The sequence below is a fragment of the Trachypithecus francoisi genome, unplaced genomic scaffold, assembly GCF_009764315.1.
Source record: "Trachypithecus francoisi isolate TF-2019V2 unplaced genomic scaffold, Tfra_2.0 Lachesis_group13, whole genome shotgun sequence".
In the NCBI taxonomy this organism is placed as follows: Eukaryota; Metazoa; Chordata; class Mammalia; order Primates; family Cercopithecidae; genus Trachypithecus; species Trachypithecus francoisi.
In genome coordinates this window covers 108955056-108981893 of record NW_022681458.1, presented here as the reverse complement: position 1 = coordinate 108981893, position 26838 = coordinate 108955056, and the positions used below count along the sequence as shown (strand labels likewise).

The 26838-nt window shown below is 37.1% G+C and overlaps 1 protein-coding gene and 1 long non-coding RNA gene across 8 annotated transcripts in view; one reads left to right on the top strand and one right to left on the bottom strand.

Moving 5' to 3' along the window:
• The window catches only part of ACMSD (aminocarboxymuconate semialdehyde decarboxylase), a 65148-nt gene extending 50726 nt beyond the window's left edge, over positions 1 to 14422 (top strand). For 2 of the 4 annotated variants that reach the window (XM_033231693.1, XM_033231694.1), the window contains 2 exons: positions 10646 to 10744; positions 14143 to 14371. In XM_033231693.1, the coding sequence (XP_033087584.1) occupies positions 10646 to 10744; positions 14143 to 14205 (162 nt within the window). In that variant the 3' untranslated portion in view covers positions 14206 to 14371. Of the gene's footprint in view, positions 1 to 10645; positions 10745 to 14142 lie in introns of all 4 variants that reach the window. The other 2 variants (XM_033231692.1, XM_033231691.1) reach the window with 2 other exon arrangements.
• LOC117095088 overlaps positions 1 to 26838 on the bottom strand; it is a 67097-nt gene that overhangs the window by 35909 nt on the left and 4350 nt on the right. The gene's annotated exons all lie outside the window — the stretch shown is intronic.

Sequence of the window (26838 nt, the reverse complement as noted above, 5' to 3'; positions counted from 1 at the left end):
AGAACTACTAAAACTCATGATGAAGTCCAACAATTCTATTTAAAAGTAGGCAAAAGGCTTAAATGGCCACTCCCCAAAAGAATATAACAACTAGTCAATAAACATATTTAAAGGTGCTCAACATCATTAATTCATCAGAAAAATGCAATTTAAACTATTATGAGAAAACAGTGCACATTCACTGAATAGCCAAAAACAAAAAAGACTGAAAACTCCACTATGAGCAAGGATGTAAAACAACTAGAATTTTCACACGTTGTTAGTAGAATACACTTCTATCCTATGACCAAACAGTTTTACTCCTAGGTATTTACCTAAGAGAACTGAAAATACATATCTACACACACGAAAATACAACTTGTATAAAAACGTTCTTGGCAGCTTTATTCCATATAGTCAAAAACTGGAAAAAGTGTTAAATGTCCATCCACAGAATCATGGATAAACAAATTACCATATATTTGACACAATGGAATACTACTCAGCAAAAAACAACAACAAAACAGAAAAGAAAAAGAATAATTTGCTGATATACACTACAACATAGATAACTCTTACCAAAGGCTGAATGAATGAAGCTAGATACCAGAGAGTGTATACTATATGACTCCATTCATATGAAGTTCTTGAAGAGGCAAAACCAGTCTATGATGAAAAAAGGGCAAGTTATTACCTTTATTGGGAGAACTGAGAGGAGAGAATGACCAAGAAGGAGCATAAGGGAGCTTTGTGGGGTGATGAAAATGTGTTGTATTTTGATAGGGATGTGGGCAATGCCAGTGTATTCATTTGTCAAAAATCAGCAAATTCATCACTCAAGAATTTGTATTTTACTCTATGTAACTATTACTTTTAAAAAAGACATTGAATGTTAGCTAGTAGATTTGCTTTTTGCAGTGGTGTGGGTTAACAATTCTGAAAATACTTCATGTGCATTCTAGGCTCATGCAAATGAAGAAACAACATGAGTAAAATGGCAGGTGTCTCACTGTTGGATAAGGTAATTAGAAATATGAAGAGTAGGAAGGAGATGAGAAGGTACCCTGTAGTGTTTGGATTGGAAATGGATATATTGGTATAACACATGGTTTTTAATAGAGAAAGATATGGAAATAAAGATGTGTGTGTGTGGCAGGTATTTCCATATCAGTAGCAGTTATCACTTAGAGCACCCATATCTTGGTTTCTAGTTACCATTTTCTATCAAAGGAAGCTAGTCAGATTGGAGAAAAGGGTGTTTCCAAGATACAGAAAGTACAAAGTAAGCTAGAACAACATTTTGTACCTGAAAGTAAGGAATTACAGTCAGCCCTCTGTATCCACAAGTTCCAAATCCACAGACTCAACCAACTGAATTGACCAACAGGTCAAAAATAGTTTTAAAGATAAAATAAAAATAACACAGTAACAAATACAAATATAAAGAATAATACAGTATAACAATCGTTTACATAGCAAAACTGTATTAGGTAATGTAAGAGATGATTTAAAGTACGCAGGAAGATGTGCATAGGTTATATACAAATACTACATCATTTTATATAAAGGACTTGAGCATCTGAAGACTTTGGTCTTGAGGGATAACCGTACTCAAAGAATAGTGGGGAAATAGCATAAGGATACAGGAGTCAACTTGAAGAGATGTTCACATTGAGCAAATCTGAGATGATCTGACTATCAAAATAAAGTGATAATAATGGATTATAACCAATTGGATAAAATTAAGTCCATGAGTCCAAAATGATATAAATAAAAAGAATGAAAATATTAATAAATAGGTGACCATATATTTAATTTATATAAATTAACGTGTTTGTATATATGAAGAAATCTCTTCTTTATAATGAATATAGAAAGAACAATACTTAGGAAAGCATTACTCAATGATAACACCAGTGGATGAAAGTTGGAAAAGGAACAAGATATTTACATGATCTCAAAGTGGCTCCCCACAAATTGCTTATTAATCATGAGGAGAAAAAACAGTGATTTCACATTAGAGAAACCCAGCAAACACCAACTTAACTAAATAATCAAAATTACCAATACTAAGACAAACCGATATCATATGCCCTGATATAAAGCACTGAATAAGACTCAATATCCCTTCTGTAGTATTCCTATCCCAAATGTGTAATTTGTATACAATCACGAGGAAACATCAGACAAAGAGAAACTGAGGACATTCTATAAAATAACTAATCTGCAATCTTCAAAAATATCCCAGATGAAGAGTGACAAAAAAGGCCAACTGATCCAAATTAAGGGAAACTTCAAAGACATGACAACTAAATTTAATATGTGATCATCAATTAGATCTTCGACTAAGAACAATAATTAGCTATAAATCATATTATTGGGACAATTGACAAAATTTGAATATGAACTATGGATAATGAAATAACACTGTTATCAATGTTAAATTTCCTGATTTTGAGAAGTATACTGTGGTCATATAAAAAGTATCCCTTTTTTTAGGAAATAAACACTACTTTATTTAGGAGTAAGGAGCCATGATGTCTCCAACTGACATATAGCTCAAAGAAGTGTGTATATATACATAAATATCTATGAGAAAATGATAAAGCAAAGAAGGCAACATATAAACAATTGGTAAATTTGGGTGAAGGTTATATGGAAGGTTCTTGAATTTTCTTGCAACATTTCTGTCAGTTTGAAATTTTGCCAAAATAAAAAAAAAATAAATCCACCATATTCATTAATCAGTTAGTGAATAAAAAATAGGAGTTCAGACTAGTCAGGAAACCATTAAATATTTGTCTAACTGTTCATGTTCTTTGCTCAATTTTTAATGGGGTTATTTGTGTGGTGCTTTTTGCTGAGTTCTTTGAGCTCCTTATAAATTATAGATATTAATACCCTGTGTCAGGTATATGGTTTTCAAATATTTTCTCCCATTCTGCAGGTTGTCTGTTCACTCTGGTAATTATTTCTTTTGCTCTGCAGAAGCTATTTAGTGAATTAAGTTCCATTTGTCTATTTTTGTTTTTGTACTTTGAGGTCTTAGTCATGAATTATTTGCCAGACCAATGCCCAGGAGAGTTTTCCCTAAGTTTTCTCCTAGTATTTTTATATTTTCAGGTCTTGCATTTAAATTTTTAATCCATCTTCAGTTGATTTTTATATATGGTAAGAGATAAGGGTCCGAGTTCATTATTTTGCATGTGGCAATCCAATTTTCTCATTTATTGAAAAGGGTGTCCTTTTCCCTAGTGTATGTTTTTGTCAACTTTGTCAAAGTTCATGAATAGACACTTCAAAAGAAGACATACAAATGGCCAACAAACTATGAAAAAATGTTTAATATCACTGATCATCTGAAAAATGCAAATTAAAACTACAATGAGATATCATCATACACCAGTATGAATGGCTATTATTAAAAAGTCAAAAATAACATATTGGTGAGGAAATGCAAAGAAAATGCTTATACACTGTTGGTGGGAATGTAAATTAGTACAACCTCTATGGAAAACAGTATGGAAATTTCACAAAGAACTAAAAATAAAACTACGATTCAATCTAGAATCCCACTGCTGGGCATCTACCCAAAGGAAAAGAAATCATAATATCAAAAAGATACCTACACTTGTATGTTTATAACAGCACTATTCACAATAGCAAAGAAATGGAATTCACTGATGGACCTTCCTAAGGGTCCATCAGTGAATGACTGGATTAAGAAACTGTCATATATATGCACAATGGAATACTATTCAGCCATAAAAAAGTATGAAATCATGTCTTTTGTAGCAACATGGATGGAACCAGAGGCCATTATCTTAAGTGAAATAACTCAGAAACAGAAAGTCAAATACCACACGTTCTTACTTACAAGTGGGACCTAAATAATGTGTACGCACAGACATCAAGTATGGAAAAATAGACATTGGAGGCTTGGAAGGGTGGGAGGGTGGATGGGGGTGAGGATGAGAAATTACTTAATGAGTGCTATGTACATCATTAAGGTGATGGTTACACACTAAAAGCCCAGACTTCACCATTATGTAATATCTCCATATAACAAAACTGCACTTGTACCCCTTAAATTTATATTTTTAAAAAATCTGGTATAACTGGAAAACAGTGTGACTCATTTAGGGCTCCAGCAGAAAATAAGATGACATACATGAATTGGGAAAACTAAACTAATAAAGGGAAATTAATAAAGGGATTATTAACAAAGTTGTGAAAAGCTCCATTACTATTCCAGGTCACAACTTGAAGCAAGAGAGGCTCTGTAAAAAGGGCCTGTGCTGAAGTCTTAGGTTTCTATTGCTGTGAAGGAAGGAAGGAAGGAAGGAAGGAAGGAAGGAAGGAAGGGAGGAAGGGAGGGAGGGAAGGAAGGAAGGAAGGGAAGGAAGGGAAGGAAGGGAAGGAAGGGAAGGAAGGGAAGGAAGAGAAGGAAGAGAAGGAAGGAAAGAAGGAAGGAAGGAAGGGAGAAAGGCAGGCCTGTGGACAGGAGCTGAGACTTCTAGTTGGAGGCTAGATGACTCCATGGAAGACGCTAAGTAATTAAGTACTTTCCTTTCATTCTACAATCTCCTGTCTGTGTTGCTCATTAACCAAATCCATCCGGAAGCCCAGGGTCAAGGGAGTCCATTGTATACTTCATACAAGTCAGTCTCCAGGGGACAAGTAGGAGTGAAGAAGGATGGAAAGTGGATCTGGAAGAGCAAGCAGCAGATATCCAGAATGAAGATGGATCAGGGTGGGGGAGAGGCCAAGAGAGCAAAAGCAAGAATGAGAGTCACAGAGAGAATAGGAATGAACATGATGTTGAGTAAATACTTAGATGACAACTTCAATATTAGGATAACATGCTGAGTTTTAATTGCCTGTGAGGCAGCCAAGTGTGGCTGTCCAGCAGGCAGTCACATACCAGGGCTTGAAGCTTAGGATGAAACTGCCTAAGCAGCACAAATAGAGTGACAATGACAAAGAAGAAGTAAGTACTTAACACATAGATTTGCATTTTTCACCACCCATTTACTTTTAATCAAATGCGTTTGATTTTTTTCTCTATCACTCACTGAAATTGCATTTAATAAAGCTGCCAAATCCAATAGGCACTATCTAGTCCTTATCTTTGTCATCCTCTTGTCTCTTGTGAATCATTACCTATTAAATAGTTTTCCTTCCAATATATCTCACTGCATTTTTTTTTTTTTTTTTTTTTTTTTGAGACAGGGCCTCACTCTGTCACTCAGGTTGGAGTGCAGTGGTGCATAATCATAGCTCACTGCAGCCTCTATCTCCCAGGCTCATGCAATCCTTCCACCTCAGCCTCTCAAGTAGCTAGGACTACAAGTGTGTGCCACCACACTGCGATAATTTGTTTTACTAAGGTCTCACTATGTTGCCGAGGCTGTTCTTGAACTCCTGAGCTCAAGTGATCCTCCTGTCTTGACCTCCTAAAGCGCTAGGATTACAGGTGTGAACTACTGTGCTGGCTACATTTTTTAAAAAGTATTACTTCTTTCTAGTTCTCTTTCCACCTCCCTGCCTCTCTCTGCCTCTTTTGTAGGTATTTTCCCTCTGTCCTCCATTTCCACAATCACTCCACCCACCATGTCGATGATTCCTATGATTCTATCCTTAGCCCTCCTCATAAACCACAGAGGCCAGAAGTCAGTGGAAGACAAATTTGAAGTACGGGAGGGAGGGCGGGGAAGGGAAGGGAAGGGAAGGAAGGGAAAAGAAAGAAAGAAACATGCTGTAACCCTATAATGTGAGAACTCTATTATTTCAAGCAAAACTATCCTTTAAGAATGAAGGAGAAATTAAGACATTTCTAGATGAACAAAAACTGAGCCAATTCATCATTAGTAGACCTGCCATACAAGAAATGCCAAAGGGAGTTCTTTAGGCTAAAATGAAAGGACACTAGACAGAAGAAGTCACAAGGAAAATTAGAAAACATTACACATGAATACAAAAACACAACATTCTAAAATTCACGGAATGCAGCCAGAAGTAGTATTTAGTGAAAAATTTATAGCTGTAAATGCCTATATTAAAAAAGAAGAAAGACCTTAATTCGGTGGCCTAGGACTTGGCCTTGAGAGGCAGAAAAAGCAGAGCAAACTAAATCCCAAGCAAGCAGAAGGAAAAAAAAATAAATATTAGAGCAGATATAAAAGAAATAGACTATAGAAAAACAGGGAAAATCAGTAAAACCAAAATTTGGTTCTTTGAAAAAATCTACAAAATCAGCAAACCTTTAGCTAGACTGACCAGCAAAAATAAAGAAAGAAGATTCAAATTACTAATACTAAAATCACAAATGAAACAGGATGGCAGTACTACAGAATTTACAGAAATAAAAAGAATTATAAGTAAAAATCTGAGCAACTAAATGCCAACAAATGAAATAAACTAAATGAAATTATGAAATTCCTAGAAAGACTACCAAAACTGGCTCAAGAAGAAATAGAAAGTTCAACAGGCCTATAATAAGTTAAGATATTGAATTAATAAATTTTCAAACTTCCCACAAAGAAAAGCTGATGACCAGATGGCTTCGCTGGTGAATTCTATGAAAAATGTAAAAAAGAATTAAAACAAATTCTTCACCAATGCTTTATAAAAGAGCTCAGTAAACAAGGAGTGGAAGGGAACATCCTAAACCTAATAAAAGGCATCATGAAAAAACCCACAACTAACATCACACTTAATAGTGAAACACTGAAAGGCTCTATTCTCATCACTTCTATTCAACATTGTACTGGAGGCTCTAGTCAAGGCAATTAGGCAAGAAAAACAAAAGGCATCTAGATTGGAAGGGAAGAAACAAAATTATCTCTACTTGCAGATGACATGGCCTTGTATATAGAAAATCCTAAAAAATCCACAAAGAAACTATCAGGGCCAATAGATTCAGCAAGCTTAGAGAGTACAAGATAAATAAAAAATTAATTGTATTTCTATTTACTAGCAATGAATAATTCATAAATGAAATTGAGAACACAATTCCATTTATAATGGCATCAGCAAGAAAAACACTTGTGAAAAATATAACCTAAAAAGGCACAAAACATATACCCTGCTGTAATCCAAGCACGTTGGGAGGCTGAGGTGGGCGGATCACGAGGTCAGGAGATTGAGACCATCCTGGCTAACATGGGGAAATGCTGTCTCTACTAAAAATACGAAAAATTAGCCGGGTGTGGCGGCGCGCACCTGTAGTCCCAGCCCTTAAGGAGGCTGAAGCAGGAGAATTGCTTGAACCCAGGAGGTAGAGGCTGCAAAGAGCCAAGATCATGCCACTGCACTCCAGCCTGCGGAACAGAGCAAGACTCCATCTCAAAAAAAAAAAAAAAAATACATATATATACCCTGTAAGCTACAAAACATTGTTGAAGAAAATTAAAGAAGACCTAAATGAGAAGACAGTCCATGTTCATTGATTCAAAAACTTAATATTGCTAACTGGCAATACTCCCCAAATTGATCTATAGATTCAATGCAATCGCTATCAAAATTCCAGATGTCTTTTTTTTTTTTTGCAAAAATTGATAAGCTGATCCAAAAATTTGTATGAAAATGGAAGGGGACCAGGCACAGTGGCTCATGCCTGTAATCTCAGCACTTTGGGTGGCCGAGGCATTTTCCCTCTGTCCTCCATTTCTGCAATCACTCCACCCACCATGTTGATGATTCCTATGATTCTATCCTTAGCCCTCCTCATAAACCCTGGAGGCCAGAAGTCAATGGAAGACAAATTTAAAGTACGGAAGGAAGGAAGGAAGGAAGGAAGGAAGGAGGGAAGGAGGGAAGGAGGGAAGGAGGGAAGGAGAGAGGGAGGGAGGGAGAGAAAGAAGGAAAGAAGAAAGAAAAGAAAGAGAGAGAGAAAGAAAGAAAGAAAGAAAGAAGAAGGAAGGAAGGAAGGAAGGAAGGAAGGAAGGAAGGAAGGAAGGAAGGAGAGAAGGAAAGAAAAAGAAAGACAGACAAATGTGGTCAGGAGTTTGAGACCAGCCTGGCCAACACAGCAAAACCCTGTCTCTACTAAAAATACCAAAAGTAGCCTGGCGTGATGGCACACACCTGTGATCCCAGCTACTTGGGAGGCTGAGGCAGGAGAATTGCCTGAACCCGGCAGGCAGAGGTTGCAGTGAGCCAGGATCGCACCATTGCACTCCAGCCTGGGTGACAAGAGTGAAACTCCGTCTCAAAAAAGAAAATGCAAGGGATCCAGAACAGCCAAACAATCCAGAAAATGAACAAAATTGGCACAGTCACATTCCCAACTTCAAAACTTCCTACACAACTACAGTAATCAAGCCTGCGTGGGACTAGCCTAAAGACAGATATAAAGATCAACTGACTTTCAACAAGGGTGCCAATACAATTCAGTGTGATAAAGAATAGTCTTTTCAACATATCGTAGTGATATGATATCCACACGTAAAAAAATAAATAAGTATAGTTGGACTCCTTCTTTACACCATGCAAATTAACTCAAAATGGATCAAAGACTTCAACTGAAGAACTAAAACCACAAACTCTTAGAAGAAACCATAGGTATAAATCTCTGTGACTTTGGATTAGGCAATAGTTTCTTTGCTATGACACCAAAAGCACAAGAATCCAAAGAAAATAATAGATAAAGAAGACTTCATCCAAATTTAAAACTTTTGTGCTTCAAAGACAATACCAAGGAAGTAAAAAAGACAACTCACAGAATGGAGAAAATATTTGCAAATCATATATCTATAAGGCTCTAGTATTCAGAACACACAAAGATCTCTTATAACTCAATGATAAAAAGATAACAAAATGGACATGAATGTACACAAGGGATCTTAATAGACATTTCTTCAAAGAAGAAATACAAATAACCAATAAGCACATGAAAAGATGTTCAACATAATTACTTATTAGAGAAATACAAATAAAAACTATAGTGAGATACCACCTCATATCTACTGAGATGGCCATAATAAAAAAGATGAATAATAACCAATGTTGGTGAGGATCTGGAGAAACTGGAACCCTCATACATGCTGGTGGGAATGTAGAAAGTTGCAGCCATGGTAGAAAATAGTTTCTCAAAATGTTAAACATGGACCTACCATATGCGCCAGCACTTCCACTCTTAGGTACGTATTGATTCAAGCAGCAACATGGATGAAACTTGAAAACATTAAACTAAATGAAAGAAGGCTACATATTTATGTGATTCCATTTATGTGAAATGTACAAAATAAGCAATTCTGGAGACACGGAGGGTAAATTAGTGTTTTCCAAGGGCTGGAGGGAAAAGAGAATGGGGAGTCACTGCTAATGGGTATAGGATTTATTTTGGAGGTGATAAAAATCTGTGGTTATATAAGATGAATAAAATATTTTTAAAACATTCTATAATTAGTGGAAATGATTACACAAACTTATGAATATACTAAAACCCATTGAATTATACACTTTAAAGGGGGTGAATTTTATGGTATGTGAATTATATCTCAAAAAAAACAAAAGGGGATCTTCTGACCCCCAAGCCCTGGAGGCAATTAATGTTACTTGTTTCTTAGATACCATCCATGAAATAGACTGTATATATACCAATGTATATTTGTGGGTCTATAGGTCCCTTATTGAAATCAGAAATATAAGCATAGCAGACACATTGTTCTAGACTCTTTTTTTCCTCTTTATAACTTCAAGATCATTCTTTACACTGTAACTTGGAGATTATTCCATTTCAGAATATGTAAGTATTCTTTACTCATTTTTATTTGGGGATATTCTATAATTTAGTTGGCTAGTCTTTTGCTGTTCCAAATAATGTTGCAATTAATTTCTTTGTATATCTTTCCAGCACAAGTGTATGAGTGGAATACATTTTGAGAAGTAAAATTTCTGGTTTGAAATTTTTTTATTTTATTTTGATAACTTGCCATTATTGATGTAATAATGTCTTTCTCACTTGATTATGAGTTCCTTGAGAAAAGGGACCATGTCTGTTTTGTTGACCAGGGTACATCTAGATTATAGCACACTGTCTGACATACTGCTTAATATATTTGTAGATTGACAAGCCTATGTGTTTTATTGTATAAAGTGTCAAACGGAAATTCAAAGCTATACTGTTCAAAAACTTATGATCTAGTTTATAGGAATTGTTTACAGGAATTGATCTAGAGATAGAGGATTTTCTTTTTCTTTTTCTTTTTTTTTTTTTTACTTTGTATCTAGTTATTTGATTTTTATTTTTCCTTTCCTACTCTGTTAATAGTATGTTTTGGAAAATTGTGGAATCAATTGCAATGTATCATTCTAAGAAAGACAGAATCCCTTAATCTCATCTGAATATATATACATATGTTTTAATAAATATCTACTTCTTATATTTCAGTATTCTATATTTCAGTTATTAAAAAGAGAGAATGGGGTTGATTTGCAACAAAGAGACCTAATAGTGACACCTGCTGGAAAAAAATGTCAGAATAAAATTTGAACCATTAAATCTTTTTAAAAATTTAGACCAGTTTTATTTTTCCATTAATCAGGAAGAAATATGTTATTTTATGACAGGAATGTTTGTAATAAGTAAATATAATTGTTTAGAGGAGGCTCTTTTATGTTCTACAAAATTACAGAGAAATAATATATTTTCTTTTTTTAGGATAAAGTCATTTTGGGAACTGATTACCCCTTTCCATTAGGTGAGCTGGAACCTGGGAAACTAATAGAGTCCATGGAAGAATTTGATGAAGAAACAAAGGTATAATGTCATTTACTTCACAGTTTTATTACTGACTTTTCCTGCTCTGAGTTTGGTTTCAGAGCACTTTGATACATGAAAACAAAGAACAGAGGAATCATTACACTGAATTCCCTAAAACTATTACTCTATCTCCATAAATAGCTAAACTATTAAAGGACAAAAAAAAATGACAAAGCTGAAAGTCAGCGTAGTACAACTAAATTCATAAACCCAAGAAATTGTATAGAAGCATATAATAAAATATTCCTGCATGTTAGATGGATCATAAGAAAAATGTATAAATTTTTCCTATATTATTTGTGTTACAAATCTACCAATCTCAAAAGTTGTAATAACTCTAGTTGTAATGAAATAGTAATTCATTAGATAATGAAACTAAAGTCTCGATTAAAAGTACCCAAGGAATCAGATCCTTCAAGTAACCGGACTTCTTTTTTTTTTTTACCAGCGTTTGACTTTTAAGGCGGGTAGATGATACTAATATGTGCTATAATGCTACTATTACCTAGTCTACCCCTTAGACTCCTAAACCAAGATGAGTTTAAAATGAGATGCAGTGTCTTCAGGTTCCCTCTCCTTTGCCACTCCTTCCACACCCCCATCCTCCAAAAAAATAAGTCCTTCCTAAGACCTTCACTGCCCACCACTCCCAGAGGTCACGGATGGCCAAAAATAACAGCACGAGACTATATAAACTCTTAATAAATCTTACGAAAGTCTTAGTTGTAATCCTTTTGCATAATTCTTGTCTTTCTTCTAAACTAGAATCCAAGTTACCTTGAACTCTCTCTCCCTTAATCATTAAAGTTATTGTTCATCAAATCTTTTCAATAGGCTTAAAGCACATTAACAGATGCCAAGAAGAATTCATTCTTCAGTATACTAGTTACAAGTTATTAACTGGGAAACCTCAGACTATTTTACACAGAAAGTGTCCCCTTTGGCACTAAAAGTCTTGAACTGACCTACTGAATATTGTTAAATATTTACCTGCTTCCTTCCTAAAGTAGGAAGCTGTCGTAAAGACATTTTTGATCTTTTTTTTTAAACAAGGTTGAAAATGAAAAACTTTCTATTAACCAAAATTAAACAGAAACCAGATGACCCCAAATATCCTGATTAAAAACTTAATGGAATAATAGTAATTATTATTACATGCCTTTTATTGTTTATTATGTGCTTATCACTTTCAAGGTTTTTTTATAATCTTGCATAAAGGCTTTATACTGACACACATTCACAATGACATTCTGTACAAGGTTACTCATTGTAATGCTGTAATACTGAAAACAATCTTTAAGGGAATAGTTAAATAAATCTTAATATATCTACACAATGGAAATTACGCCACTATAAATAAATTAGAAATCAATTTCCAAGATATATTAAATTTTTAAAAGCAAGGTAAAAAACAATTTGTGTAGTATACTTTCATTTGTAGATTGAATACATCTTTTGTGAAAAAGAATCTTTATATGCCTGGATATAAGTATTTGTTTATGCAGTATAAACATAAAATAGCTCTGGAACATAAACAGGAAACTGATAACTCTGGGAAGAAAAAGGTAGTTGGATGGCAGTAGTGGAATGAAGTAGCTATCCATTTTATACATTTTGAATTTCAAACCATGCGAAGGTAAATACCACTAAAGACACTGAAAATAAAATGCATAAATTCATTTGATAAGTACAACAACATTGGAAGGCACAGCAGTCCCCCCCTTATCCTGTTTTGCCTTCTACAGCTTCTCTTACCCCAGTCAACCACAGTCCAAAACTATTAAATGGAAAATTCCAGAAATAAACAATTCCTAAGTTTTAAATTGCATGCCATTCTGAGTAGCATGGTGTAAGCTTACACACTGTCCTGCTCTCTCCAGCCCAAGATGTGAATCATCCCTTTGTCCAGTGTCTCCATGCTGTATCCACTTCCTCCCCATTAGTCACCTAGTAGCTATCTTGGTGATCAGATGGACTGTCGCCATATTACCATGCTTGTGCTCAACTCACCCTTATTTTACTTAATAATGGCCCCAAAGCACAAGTGTAGTAATGCTGGCAATTCAGATATGCCCAAGAGAAGCTGTAAAGTACTTCCTTTAAGTGAAAAGGGGAAAGTTCTCAACTTAATAAGGAAAGAAAGAAAAAGTATATGTTGAGGTTGCTGAGATCTTACTTTGTAAGAATGCATCTTCTATCTATGAAACTGTGAAGAAGGAAAAAGAAATTTGTGCACAGTATATATAGGATTCTATATAGCATCCACAGACGGTCTTGGATAAGGGGGGACTTCTGTATACAGGAAATATAGATATCTTCATAGATAAGGGGGGACTGCTGTATACAGGTAGATGCGTTCTACCATGAAGATATGGAGAAAGAAAACAAGACTTGGGAGTTGAGTGACTTGCCAAAGGCAATATAACTGGTAGGTTGTAGCAAACTGATGCGATCCCAAATCCCTTGACTAGAGGAGCAGATCTCCATCAAATACTCTAAAGGATACATGGTACTAAGCTATCTTAAAAGATAAAGCACATGGTTCCTCCCAGCCATAATAGTCACTTATGAAATGTTCCTCTAGAGGAGGATGGCCTAAGTATGCATTGGGGAAGAACTCTAAGATGTCCAGCCTCAAATCACCCACTTTTCAAGGTTGTGTAAGAACCCTGAAGTGGTCATAATATAGAAGGACACATTAATGGTATGGATGTCACACAACCCCATACATTTCTTCCATCCTCAGCTGCCCATACCTGTCCTTTGCAAGCTGGATAAACAAATTAGTTAGGGTATCACAAAGTTACTTCTTAAATCTCTTCTTTCAGCAGAGTTGATATAGTTTATAGCTGGGGAGTCCATTTCTTATGTGAAAATTTCAAGTTGTACAGATTTGTACCCTCATCTGAGACCCTTCATTTATATCACTTCTCTTGCTCTGAAAAAGCTTAACTTGTATTTGGGGTCATGTGAAAACAACACCACATATGCCTAGCAGCTGGGGGATGGCTAGATGACTTCGGGGTGCCTTTTGCAGCCCTCTTGTCCCACAGACCTAACTGTACGTTTTCTCTGTATTTGCCTCCAAATGGTCTTAAGATTCAACCTGTTAGAGGGTCCAGTTTCCAAACAAGGGCACCTCCTAAAGAGGGCTCTCCCCTTTTTAAGTCTCTTCTCTCCCCCTACAATCAATCAAGTTTCAGATTTAGATTTCAAATAGCGGGGCAAAACATAGGTTAAGAGGATTTTGCTAAGAGATTCACTGTATAATCTGCTAATATTTTTCTCTCATATTGGGGAGCTAATTTTTTTTAAATCTGATCAATGTAGTACTTAAAAGTACTTAAAAAACAACCAATAATGCTTTAAAATAACATATTTTCTTTTCTTTTCAGAATAAACTCAAAGCCAGCAATGCCCTGGCATTTTTGGGTCTTGAGAGAAAACAATTTGAATGACTGAATTTACTACAATGGCAAACTTTCAAAAGGATATTTCATTTTTGTTTCTAAATATGTATCAACAGGTATTAACAAAATCCTATTTTGAACTGTTTTACTCAGAAATAGAATCTCCAAAATATCCTAAATTATTCATAACAAAAATGATTCATAAGTGTTTTCATTCTGAAAAGCTGTACTTTATTTCACTTGCAAATAAAAAATGATTTTCCCAGTGCTCTTTTAATTAATCTGGAGAAATACAAAATAAAATGTCATTAATGATTTATATGGAGAAAGATTCATCCTAGAGGGCTCAAGTAGGTTGTCCATTTTGAATAAAGGTATATGAATTGGACTCAAATAACCTGTTCCATCCACCTTTAATACCTACCATTGGCCGGGCGCGGTGGCTCAAGCCTGTAATCCCAGCACTTTGGGAGGCCGAGGCGGGTGGATCACGAGGTCAGGAGATCGAGACCCTCCTGGCTAACACGGTGAAACCCCGTCTCTACTAAAAATACAAAAAACTAGCCGGGCGCGGCGGCGGGCGCCTGTAGTCCCAGCTACTGGGAGGCTGAGGCGGGAGAATGGCGGGAACCTGGGAGGCGGAGCTTGCAGTGAGCCGAGATCGCGCCACTGCACTCCAGCCTGGGCGACACAGCGAGACTCCGCTCTCAAAAAAAAAAAAAAAAAAAAAAAAAAAAAAAAAACCTACCATTAGCCCAGAACTGGGCTGGGAATGCTTCAGCCTCCACAAAATAAGTAACATATGGAATATTCATACTCAGGGAGCTTCCAGACCAATTAAGGAGGTAAGAGATGTTCATGGAATAATTATTAAGCTATAAACTTTGACTTTGAGTGTCAAAGAAGTTTCATTAAGAGGAATTCACTTTGTCTAAAACTGTGCAGCAGATCTTCACAGAGGGTGGAACATGAGAGAGTCCAGGAAATGAATAAGAAATTTTTAGGGTTAGAGGATGGGAAACAGGAAGGCAAAACTATGGGAACACAGCTGTGGTTTCAGATTGAATGAGACATCCATTTTAAAAGGTTTTGTCTATAAATTCACTTCTACCAGAAGCTCTTTTGATTTTAAAATACTGAGCAGAATGTATAAAGTTAACTATGGAAAGTTAATAGGGCAATACCAGAGTAGCCTTGTTTTACCCATTTCATTTACAGTCCCGCTTGGGCTGCTGAAAAGGAACTTGGTTCTGGGATGGGTGATGAACATCTATGGTTCATCTGCCTCTGACTGAATTTCAAAATCAAGCATGATTTTTCAAAACTACCCTCTTGCTTTGGATTCATTCATTCTTTTCCCTTCCATTCATCTAGAAAATCAAGAGTTGAGTATTGACATGTAATTTGTGCTGACCCCTTTCCAGAATAAAGATGAGATCTAATTCTTACTTCACTATGCTCACGCCATTATTTTCATTTTATATAGTTCACTGCCCCACCTCCTTCTCACCCCGCCCCCCCACCATTTCTTTCTAGGACTTTACCCACCCACCACTCTGCTTATTGCTCCAATCTGCCCAAAAAGAAAAACAAAGTTGAACAAAGGAATAACATGAACTCTAGGTTATTTTTTCCTTCCCCAATCTTTGGGGGTAATGTTTACACTTTTTCAAATATTCTATATTTGAGTACTCTGAACACAGCATTTAATGATTGTTTTATTATAAAAAAGTAACCCAATCACTTTATTCAATATTATACACACACATCACACACAGAGTGAATGGATATATTCATATTCACATGTTTTCTATGTGCCAGGACTATAGGAATGTTCCAGGCACTGGGGGTATAGATGTCAAAAAACAAGATAAAATTCCTTCTCTGACAAAACCTACAATCTGAAGAGTGAGAAACATAAATAAGGTAAGGAAGAAGAAAAAGAGGAATAAAAGGAGGAACAGAAAGAGGAAAGAAGGAAGGAAATTTTTCTTATAGTGATAAACACTATGAAGAAATTAAAATGAAAATATGGTAGTGACTAGGAGAAAGATGGGGGTAAAACATTAAATTGTAGAGTCAGAGAAGGCCTCTTTAAAGTGGACTTTCAACTGAGATTTGAATGATAGAACAGGGAAGAAAATGCAAAGGTTCTGAGGCAAGAAAGCTCGTGATGAGTTTGTGAGCAAGGAAGAGAGATAGGGGAGGAAGCCAAAAAGTTGGCTAGATCAGAAGATCATGGTCAAGCGTTGAGAATTTTTTTTTTTTTTTTTTGTGACAGAATCTCACTCTGTCACCAGGCTGGAGTGCAGTGGCGCGATCTCGGCTCACTGCAACCTCTGACTCCCTGGTTCAAGTGATTCTCCTGCCTCAGCCTCCTGAGTAGCTGGGATTACAGGCATGCGCCACCACGTCCAGCTAATTTTTGTTTTTGTTTGTTTTAGTAAAGACAGGGTTTCACCCTGTTGGCCAGGATGGTCTTGATCTGACCTCGTGATTCTCCTGCCTTGGCCTCCCAAAGTGCTGGGATTACAGGCATGAGCCACCGCGCCTGGCCAAGATTTTTATATTGCTTCATAGGAAACCACTGAAGACTTTTTAATAGGTCTGTGACATGCTCGGACTTATGTTATTCTTTTAAAACAAACAAACAAACAAAAATAGCAGGGTGCAGTGGCTTACACCAGTAATCCCAACACTTTGAGAGGCTGAGGCAGGAGGATGGCTTGAAGCCAGGAGACTGAGACCAGCCTGGGCAACACAGCAATCTCTACCAAAAAAAAATTTTTTTAATTAGCTGGGTGTGGTGGCTCATTCCTGTAGTCTCAGCTACTCAGGAGGCTGGAGTGGGAGGATGGCTTAAACCAGGAGTTCGAGGCTGCAGTGAGCTAGGATCATGCCACTGCACTCCAGCCTGGGTGACAGAGTGAGACCCTGTCTCAGAAAAAAGAAAAGAGAGGAAAGGAGAGGAGAGGAGAGGAGAGGGGAGGAGGGGAGGGGAGAAAAAAAAAGAAAAAAGAAACCCATGTACATTAACAGCTTTGTAGAGACTTATTAAAGGGAGTCAAGAAAGGAAGTTGGAGGCTGGGCAAGAAATGATGGTGACTCAGGTACAAATACAAGAATGGGGATCATGAGATTTGTTTGTAGGCAGAACTAGCAGCATTTAATGATGGACTAAATGTGAGGAAGAGGGAGGAAGGAGAGGAAAGAAATCAAGGTTGACTCCTGGGTGTGTGAATGTGAAGCGTGTGTACACTTGTGCACACCATGCTTTTGTCAATCAGTCTCCTATATTTGGACATTTAAATAATTCCTAATGTTTTGCAATTATAAATAATACTGCAATAAAATTTGATTAATTTCCCAAATCATACATATGGACAAACTACAACTCTGATTGGATCAAAGATTTAACTCTAAAATATTAAACTATGCAGGTACTAGAAGAAAAGATGAGAGAATTCCTCTTTAATCTGGGTGTAAACAGGGTTTTCTAACTATGACTTTCCTAGGCACATAATCCTGGTGACATTTAAGCTTTGAGATGATTAATGATAGTTAATGGTGTTAAACTCATCCATACTTTAAACATAGGTGCTTTGATTCCCACGCTTTTCACTTGAACAGCTGGGTAGATTAATTACCATTTACCATAATGAGGAAGACTATGGGAGAAACAGTCTTGAGAGGAAAGAGAATCAACGGTTCTGTAGTTGAACTTGTTATATTTCAGACGCCTCTAGACATTTAAGTAGGAATGTCAAGTAAGCACTTGAATGTACTAGTCTGGAGAGTTCAAGAGACAGGCTGGGAAAAATCACCAGTATATAAAAGGTATTTAAAGAAATGAGACTGGATGAAATCACCTGCCGAAAAAGTAGAGCAGAGACGCAAAAGACCCTAGGCCTATTTCCTGGGATTCACTAACACTTAGAAGTTAGATGAAGGCTGTACAAAAATTAGCCGGGCATGGTGGCACGAGCCTGTAATCCCAGCTACTCGGGAAGCTGAGGCAGAAGAATCATTTGAACCCGGGAGGCGGAGGTTGCAGTGAGCCGAGATCGCGCCACTGCACTCCAGCCTGGGTGACAGAGCAAGACTCTGTCTCAAACAAAAACAAACAAACAAAAAAGTTAGATGAAGGCACCAGCTTTGTGCACAGAAGAGTAGCCAATGAGGTAGGAGGAAAACTAGGAAAATATACTCAGGAGTCAAGAACAGACAATGTTTCAAGAAGTCCTAAGAGCTTTAGGCATACATACACACACACACACACACACACACACACACACACACAATCAAAGCTACAATACTATGGTATTCAACAGAACCATATGTCTCAGATATAACTCAATCCCTTTATCCCAAAATTTAATTCCACTTTTTATAGTCCCAATCCTGATGAATGGCATCAACCAGTCACCTAATTCTTCTCCTTCACCCATATGAATACACCATTAAATCCAAAAGATTCAATCCATTTCATATCTTTTATTTCTTATCTGTTCTTTCCTCCACATGGCTTCCAACTAAATTCAGGTCATCATCTCTCAGCAGGATATTGAAATACTCCCTTATTTGTACCCCTGCCCTGCCCCTTGGCTTAGTCTGGTACAACCCATCTTCTACCTTGGTGCCAGAGAAAAATGTCCAAAGTATGTATCTGATTGTATCACTTTCTCTGTTAAAATTCCTCAGGACCTAAAGTGGTGGTTTCTAGGCTTTGGGATTTCATTGCTCAGTAACTCCCCCTTCAAAAAAACAAAAACAAAAACAAAATGTACTGCTATCTCTAACAGAGCACACCTCTCATTTTGAGTTGTGATTCCTATCTTCCTTCTAGACTGGATTTCCTTGAGGGATGACCTATGCCTTCATTTACTCATGCATTCAACAAAATTTATTCAGGACTTATTATGGGCCAAGAACCATGCTAGATTCTAAGAGTATGGAAAAAGCAAACATAGTTCCTGCCCTCAGTTGTGCTTATAACCTAGTTAGGGAGACATGTATCAAGTAAGCAACAAATCAATATAAAATTGCTACCACGACAGGAGCTATGAGGGAAAGGCGCACAGTGTGTAGAAAGCTTATTATAAAGGTGAGCTGAGATCCGGCCACTGCACTCCAGCCTGGGCGACAGAGCGAGACTCCGTCTCAAAAAAAAAAAAAAAAAAAAAAAAAAAAAAGAAAGCTTATTATAAAGGACTTGTACTAGTCAGAGTCACAGAAAGATTTTTCAGAAAAAAGTTTTGCTTGAGCTAGGATCTGAAAGCAAACAAGAGCTAAAAGGTTAAAAGGGAAGGGAAGAGTATTCCAGGCAGAAGAAACAGGATAAATGAAAGCCTTGTGTCTGTGTAAGAAAACAGCCATTGTATGGCAAGAGTGACTCCATCTGGAAGGAGACTCACCATGATAACTGATGTTTGAACACAGCATACCAAGGTGTTCTGCAGCAAGGTCTTTAAGCAATGCCTGTAGCATATATAGCCGTGCATAAAGATGCTTATCTAACCTCCCCAGTAGTCATGAGTTTCAGCAAGAGGGTCTGAGATGTAATCAGCTGCACATGTTTGTACCCTAAAAGCTTGCCATACAAAGGACACTTTCTGAACGGTGAATGCAGGGACCCACCATTGCATGGCTACCCTAGATATCACTTCTGTTTGTCAGAGCCTATTAAATATTTCTTTCTGAGAAACTGAATTTGTCAGCCTCTTTCTTCAGCCTCTCACCTTCGGGGTGGGTTTGCATAGACCTGCTCACCATGGAACAGGCAGGAGAGAACACAGCAAGAAAGAAAACCACTGTGGCTGAAGATGACAAAGGAAGATATTCTTGGTAAAAAGTGACAAGATCATGTGAGGCCGTAAGTCAGTTGAGGAATTTTGTATATTGAAAAGCTGTGAGAACTCACAAAATGGGAGAAAATATTTGCAAACTACCCATCTGACAAGGGATTAAGAACCAGAATCTATAAGATGCTCAAACTCTACAAGAAAAAAATTTAATAATCTGATTTTAAAATGGGCAAAAGATTTGGATAGACATTTCTCAAAAGAAGACACACAAATGGTAAACAGGTATATGAAAATGTCCTCAGTATAATGACTCATCAGAGAAATGCAAATCAAAACTATAGTGAGATATCATCTCACCCCAGTAAAAATGGCATTTTTCCAAAAGACAACCAATAACAAATGCTGGCAAGGATGTGGAGAAAAGGGAACGCTTGTCCACTGTTGGTGGGAATGTAAATTAGTACAACCACACCGGGTAACAGTTTGGAGGTTCTTCAAAAAACTAAAAATAGAGCTACTACGTGATCTAGTAATCCCACTACTGGGTATACCCCCAAAAGAAAGGAAGTCAGTATATCAAAAGTATATCTGCACTCTCATATTTGTTGCAGCTGTGTTCACAATAGCCAAGATTTGGAAGTAACCTAAGTATTCATCAAGAGATGAATGGATAAATAAACTGTGGTACATGTACACAATGGAGTACTAGTCAGCCATAAAAAAGAATGAGATCCTGTCATTTGCAACAACGGATGGAACTGGAGGTCGTTATGTTAAGTGAAATAAGCCAGGCACAGAAAAACAAACTTTGCATATTCTCACTTACTTGTGGGAGCAAAAAATTAAAATAATTGAATTTACAGAGAGAGAGAGTAAAAGGATGATTACCAGAGACTGAAGTGGATAATGGGTTGGGGAATGGGAATGGCTAATGGGTACCAAAAGTAGTTAGAAAAAATGAATAAGACCTCATATGTGATAGCACAATACATGACTATTATAGTCAATAATAATTTAATTATACATTTAAAAATAACTGAAAGTATATAACTGAGTTGTTTGTGACACAAAGGATAAATGCATGAGGGGGACAGATAACCAATTTACCAAGATGTGATTAATATGCATTGCATACCTGTATCAAAATATCTCATGTAGCCCATACTACTATGTACCCACAAAAATTAAAAATTAAAAAAAAAAGAAAAACAAGAGTTGGAGGGAAAGAAGCATGGATTGGAATCTTATGGTCACAAGCCAAGAAAGGCCTAGAGTCACCAAAAGCTGAAAGAGCCTAGAAACAGATTCTCCCCAATAGTCTTCAGAGGGAGTACAGCCCTGCTGTTTTAGTCCAGTTTTCATTGCTCATAACAGGATACCTGAAACTGAGTAACTACTTCTTAGAGTTACGGAGGCTGAGAAGTCCCAGGTTGAGGGGCCACATCTGGTGATGGCCTACTAACTGGTGGGGACTCTGCAGAATCCCAAGGTAGTACAGGGCATCATATGGCAAGGGAGCGGAATGTGCTAGCTCCAGTCTCTTCCTCTTCTTATAAAGCTACCAGTTCCATTACTGTGACAACCCATTAATCCATTAACCTATTAATCCATTCATGAGGGCTCTGCCCTCATGACCCAATCACCTCTCAATACTGCCACATTGGGGATTAAATTTCAACATGAGTTTGGGAGAGGACAATCATTCAAACCATAGTCCCTGCCAACACATTGATTTTAGATTTCTGGCCTCTAGAATTGCGAGAGAATAAATTTCTCTTGTTTTAAGTCAAAAAACAATACCAAAAGAAAACAAACAAACAACAACAACAACAAAGAAAAGCAATGAGAAGGTTTTTTAGTAGGGGATGGCATTAATTAGAGCTGTTCTGTTTTGGTTTTTTTTAAAATCCTGCTCCTGCGGGATAGAATTCAATTTTGAAAAGATTCCTCTGGCAGGTTGCAGGACGGCAACAACTTGCAGGAGAGCTTAACTGAAACAGCTTGGGCCAAGGTGGTGGTAGTGTTGCTGGTGGAGAAACATACGTAATAGACTCCAGAGATAATAAGAAGGGTCAACAGAAAGGCCTTGGTGATGGGTTAGATATGGGAGATGAAGATTAGAGATATCAAAGATGACCCCTGAGTTTCCGTCTTGCATAAATGGAAGTAGTGCCATTTTACCACAAGAGGCACAGAGAGAAGACCAGGTTGGAAGGGCAGGATTATGAGTTTAGTTTGGGGAAATATCGAATATTAATGCCTTTGAGACATACAAAAGGGAAAGTCGAGTGTGCAGGCTTATGCAGTTTGAATTTCCTAGCACATAGTAACAGCTCCATTAGCATTCACTGGCTAAATAAATAATAAAATAAAAATAAGTAAACATTAAAAGCAAAAATAAGTAAACAGTAAAAAACAGTTTTTGCTCCTAAAATGAGCAAAGAAAGGAACTGGAAATCAATCTTCACTGAGTATGTTGGGAATTCATGCAGTTCTGAGTGTAATCCAAATGGTGAGGCCTCACAAATTTGTGACTATCTACAATGACTTGAGTGTTCACTATCCTCGTGAGTCTTTCTCCTTGGCTCACCTGCCTGGTAAGCCCTTCTCCTTGGCTCATAGATGGATGTCTTCTCCCTGTGTCTTCACATGGTCTTTCCTCTGTACATGTCTACATCATGATTGACTCTTCTTCTAGGACACCAGTCATACTGGATTAGAGCCCACCCTAATTGACCTAGTATGACCTCATTTTAACTTAATTCCCATTTAAAAGGACCTGCATCCAAATATAGTCACATTCTGAGCTACTTGGAGTTAAGACTTTTGGGACACAATTCAGCCCATAACAAATGCCTTATGTATATTCACAAACCAATCTGGCAATGTCCATACCAGGGGTGTCACTTGGTGGCAGCAGACATTCTTCTCAGATGCCATTAGCAGCACAACGTTCTAAGGAAAGGTAAAGAGAATAACCTCCTCAGTACCATATTTGATTGCCTGGCCCTGGAACAATATTGCTTACACAGTGAATCTGCTCATAACACAGAATCTAGAAAAGTTACTCGGGAAAATCACCTTTTCAGCGTTTTATCTCCTTCCTTATCTACTGCAAGCACTTCTCCAAAAACAACCTTTTTAAAACACTCCCAACACTACCAGATTCCAAAGGAGAAACAACCACTCACAGCCATCCAAGCATCTTTCTCTTTTCCTTGTACAGTACCTTCTCCTATATTCCCTAAAAAGGAAGCCAGTACTGGCTCAGCTTAATTCATATTCCCCAACCAGAAAGCTTAAATCTGTATTCAACACAATCACTTTAGATTAACATACCAAGACAAATACCAGCTTTAAATTTGTTTAACTTAGACCATTATGAAGATTTTTCCCAATCAAAATTGAAAAAAGGTAAATTGAAGTTTCCATTTCTGAAAATAAGACTGCTCACAACCTAAAAATGTCAAAGTTTACTTTTAAAAAGTCAACACAAACATATGTAAAAGTTCAAACAGATCAAATTCAACCTATGTCTCCCAGTCTACACCCCTAGAAGGAACCAATTTTACCTGTTTTGTGTGTGTGTATTCTTGCAAACACAGTCTACGATTATACAAGTATTTACATGTATACATTCCTTTTTTCACTTTAAGCAAACAGTAGAATTTGCCCTTTCTGGTACCTTTTAAGTACCTTGCAGGGTACTTAATGCCTTGCTGATCATCCCACATATAAACTGCCTCTTTCTTTTTAATGGGTGGATCCTATGAATGAAAATTACACAGATTACATAGATGTACCATAATCATAGAGTCCTCAATGCATAGACATTCATGTTTCCAATCTTTTGCAATTATGAACTGTTACCAAGAATACCCTTGTTACTGGAAAGGAGTCCCAATCCAGACCCCAAGAGAGGGTTCTTGGATCTCACACAAGAAAGAATTTGAGGTAAATCTACAAAGTGAAAGCAAGTTTACTAAGAAAGTAAAGGAGTAAAGAATGTCTATTCCACAGGCAGAGCAGCCCCGAGGGCTGCTGGTTACCTATTTTTTATGGTTATTTCTTGATTATATGTTAAACAGGAGGTGGATTATTCATGTCTCCCCTTTTTTAGACCATATCCCCTTTTTTAGACCATGACATTGAGATGGCATTTGTGACTGCCATGGTGCCAGTGGGAGTGTCATTTAGCATACTAATACATTATAATTAGCAAATAATGAGCAGAGGATGCCCAGAGGTAACTTTTATCCGCCATCTTGGTTTTGGTGGGTTTTAGCTGGCTTCTTTACCACAGACTGTTTTATCAGCAAGGTCTTTATGACCTGTACCTTGTGCTGATTTCCTATCGCGTCCTGTGACTTAGAATGTCTAACCTCCTGGGAATGCAGCCCAGTAGGTATCAGCCTTATTTTACCCAGCCCCTACTCAAGAGGGAGTCACTCTGGTTCAAACGCCTCTGGCACCATTATGATATTTGTTCAGCATCTTTTCATATGCCTATTTGCCATCTGTATACCTTCTTTGTGAGGTATCGGTTTAGATCTTTTGCCCATTTTTTAATTGGGTTATTTTCTTATTGCTGAGCTTTAAGAATTTTTTTTTTTTCATTGGCCATCTAATCTTTTAAAAAGTTCTGTGGGTGCATAGTAGGTATATATAATTTACGGGGTTGATGAGATATTTTGATACAGGCATGCAATGATGTGAAATAAGCACTTCGGGGAGAGTGGGATCTCTATCCCCTCAAGCATTTATCCTTTGAGTTATAAACAATCCAATTATATTTTAAAGTTATTTTAAAATGCATAATTAAGATATGATTGATTATAGTCACCTTGTTGTGCTATCAAACAGGTCTTATTCACACTTTCTTTTTTTGTACTCATCAACCATCCCCATATCCCCACAAGTCCCTCTGCCTACCCTTCTCAGTCTCTGGTAACCATCCTTCTACTCTCTATGTCTGTGAATTCAATTGTTTTGACACTTAGATCCCACAAATAAGTGAGAATACGCAATCTTTGTCTTTCTGTGCCTGGCTTATTTCACTTTACATAATGACCTCTGGTTCCATCCATGTTGTTGCAAATAACAGGATCTCATTCTTTTTTATGGCTGAATAGTACTTCTTGTGTATATGTACCACAGTTTCTTCATCCATTCATCTGTTGATGGACACTTAGGTTCCAAATCTTAGCTATTGTAAACAGTGCTACCACAAACATGCAAGAGCAGATATCTCTTTGATATACTGATTTCTTTTCTTTTGGGTATACACCTAGCAGGGGGATTCCTGGATCACATCGTAGCTCTAGTTTTTTGAGGAGCCTCTAAACTGTTGTTCACAGTGGTTGTACTAATTTATATTCCCAGCAGCAGTGTACAAAGAGTTCCCTTTTCTCCACAACCTCACCATCATGTGTTATAGCCTGTTTTTTGGATAAAAGCCATTTTAACTGGGGTGAGATGATATCTCATTATATTTTTAATTTGCATTTCTCTGATGATCCATGATACTGAGAATCTTCCCATATGCTTGTCTGCCATTTGTATGTTTCTTTTGAGAAATGTCTATCCATATCTTTTATCCATTTTAAAATCAGGTTATTAGATTTTATTTCCTACAGAGTTGTTTGAGCACCTTATAGATTCTGGTTATTAATACATTGTTAGATGGGTAGTTTGCAAATACTTTCTCTCATTCTGTGGGCTGTCTCTTCCCTTTTTTTTTTTTTTTTTGTTATTGTTTGTGTTTTTTTGTTTCTTTCTTTCTTTGAGACGGAGTCTTGCTCTGTCACCCAGGCTGCAGTGCAGTGGTGCAATCTCCGCTCACTGCAAGCTCTGCTCCCCGGGTTCATACCATTCTCCTGCCTCAGCCTCCCCAGTAGCTGGGACTACAGGCGCCTGCCACCACGCCTGGCTAATTTTTTTGTATTTTTAGTAGAGATGGGGTTTCACTGTGTTCGCCAGGATGGTCTCGATCTCCTGACCTCATGATCCGCCCACCTCAGCCTCCCAAAGTGCTGGGATTACAGGCAAGAGCCACAGCGCCCCGCCCTCTTCCCTTTGTTGATTGTATCCTTTGCTGTGCAGAAACTTTTTTAACTTGATGTGATCCTATTTGTCCATTTTTGCTTTAGTTGCCTGTGCTTGTTGGGTATTGCTCAGAAACTTTTGGCTACACAAATGTCCTGGAGATTTTCCCCAATGTTTTCTTGTAGTAGTTTCATAGCTTAAGGTCTTAAAGTCTTTAATCCATTTTTATTTTTTTATAGGACAAGAGATAAGGGCCTAATTTCATTCTTTTGCATACGGACATCCAGTTTTCCCAGCACCACTTATTGAAGAGACTGTCTTTTCCCCAGTGTATGTTCTTGCCACCTTTGTTACAAATGAGTTCACTGTAGGTGTGTGGATTTGTTTCTGGGTTCTCTATTCTATTCTGTTGGTCTATGTATCTGTTTTTATGTGAGTACCATGCTGTTTTGGTGATGAAAGCTCTGAAGTATAATTTGAAGTCAGGTAATGTGATTCCTCCAGGTTTGTTCTTTTTGCTTAGGATAGTTTTGGCTATTCTGGGTCTTCTGTGACTCCATATAAATTATAGGATTGTTTTTTCTACTTCTGTGTAGAATGTCATTGATGTTTTGACAGGGATTTCATTGAATCTGTAGATTGCTTTGGGTAATATGGACATTTTAACAATTCTTCCAACTCATGATCATGGAATATTTTTCCATTTTTTTGTGTCATCTTCAATTTCTTTCATCAGTGTTTTATAGTTTTCATTATAGAGATATTTTGCTCCTTCGGTTAATTCTTACGTATCTAATTTTATGTGTAAATATTATAAATGGGATTACTTTTT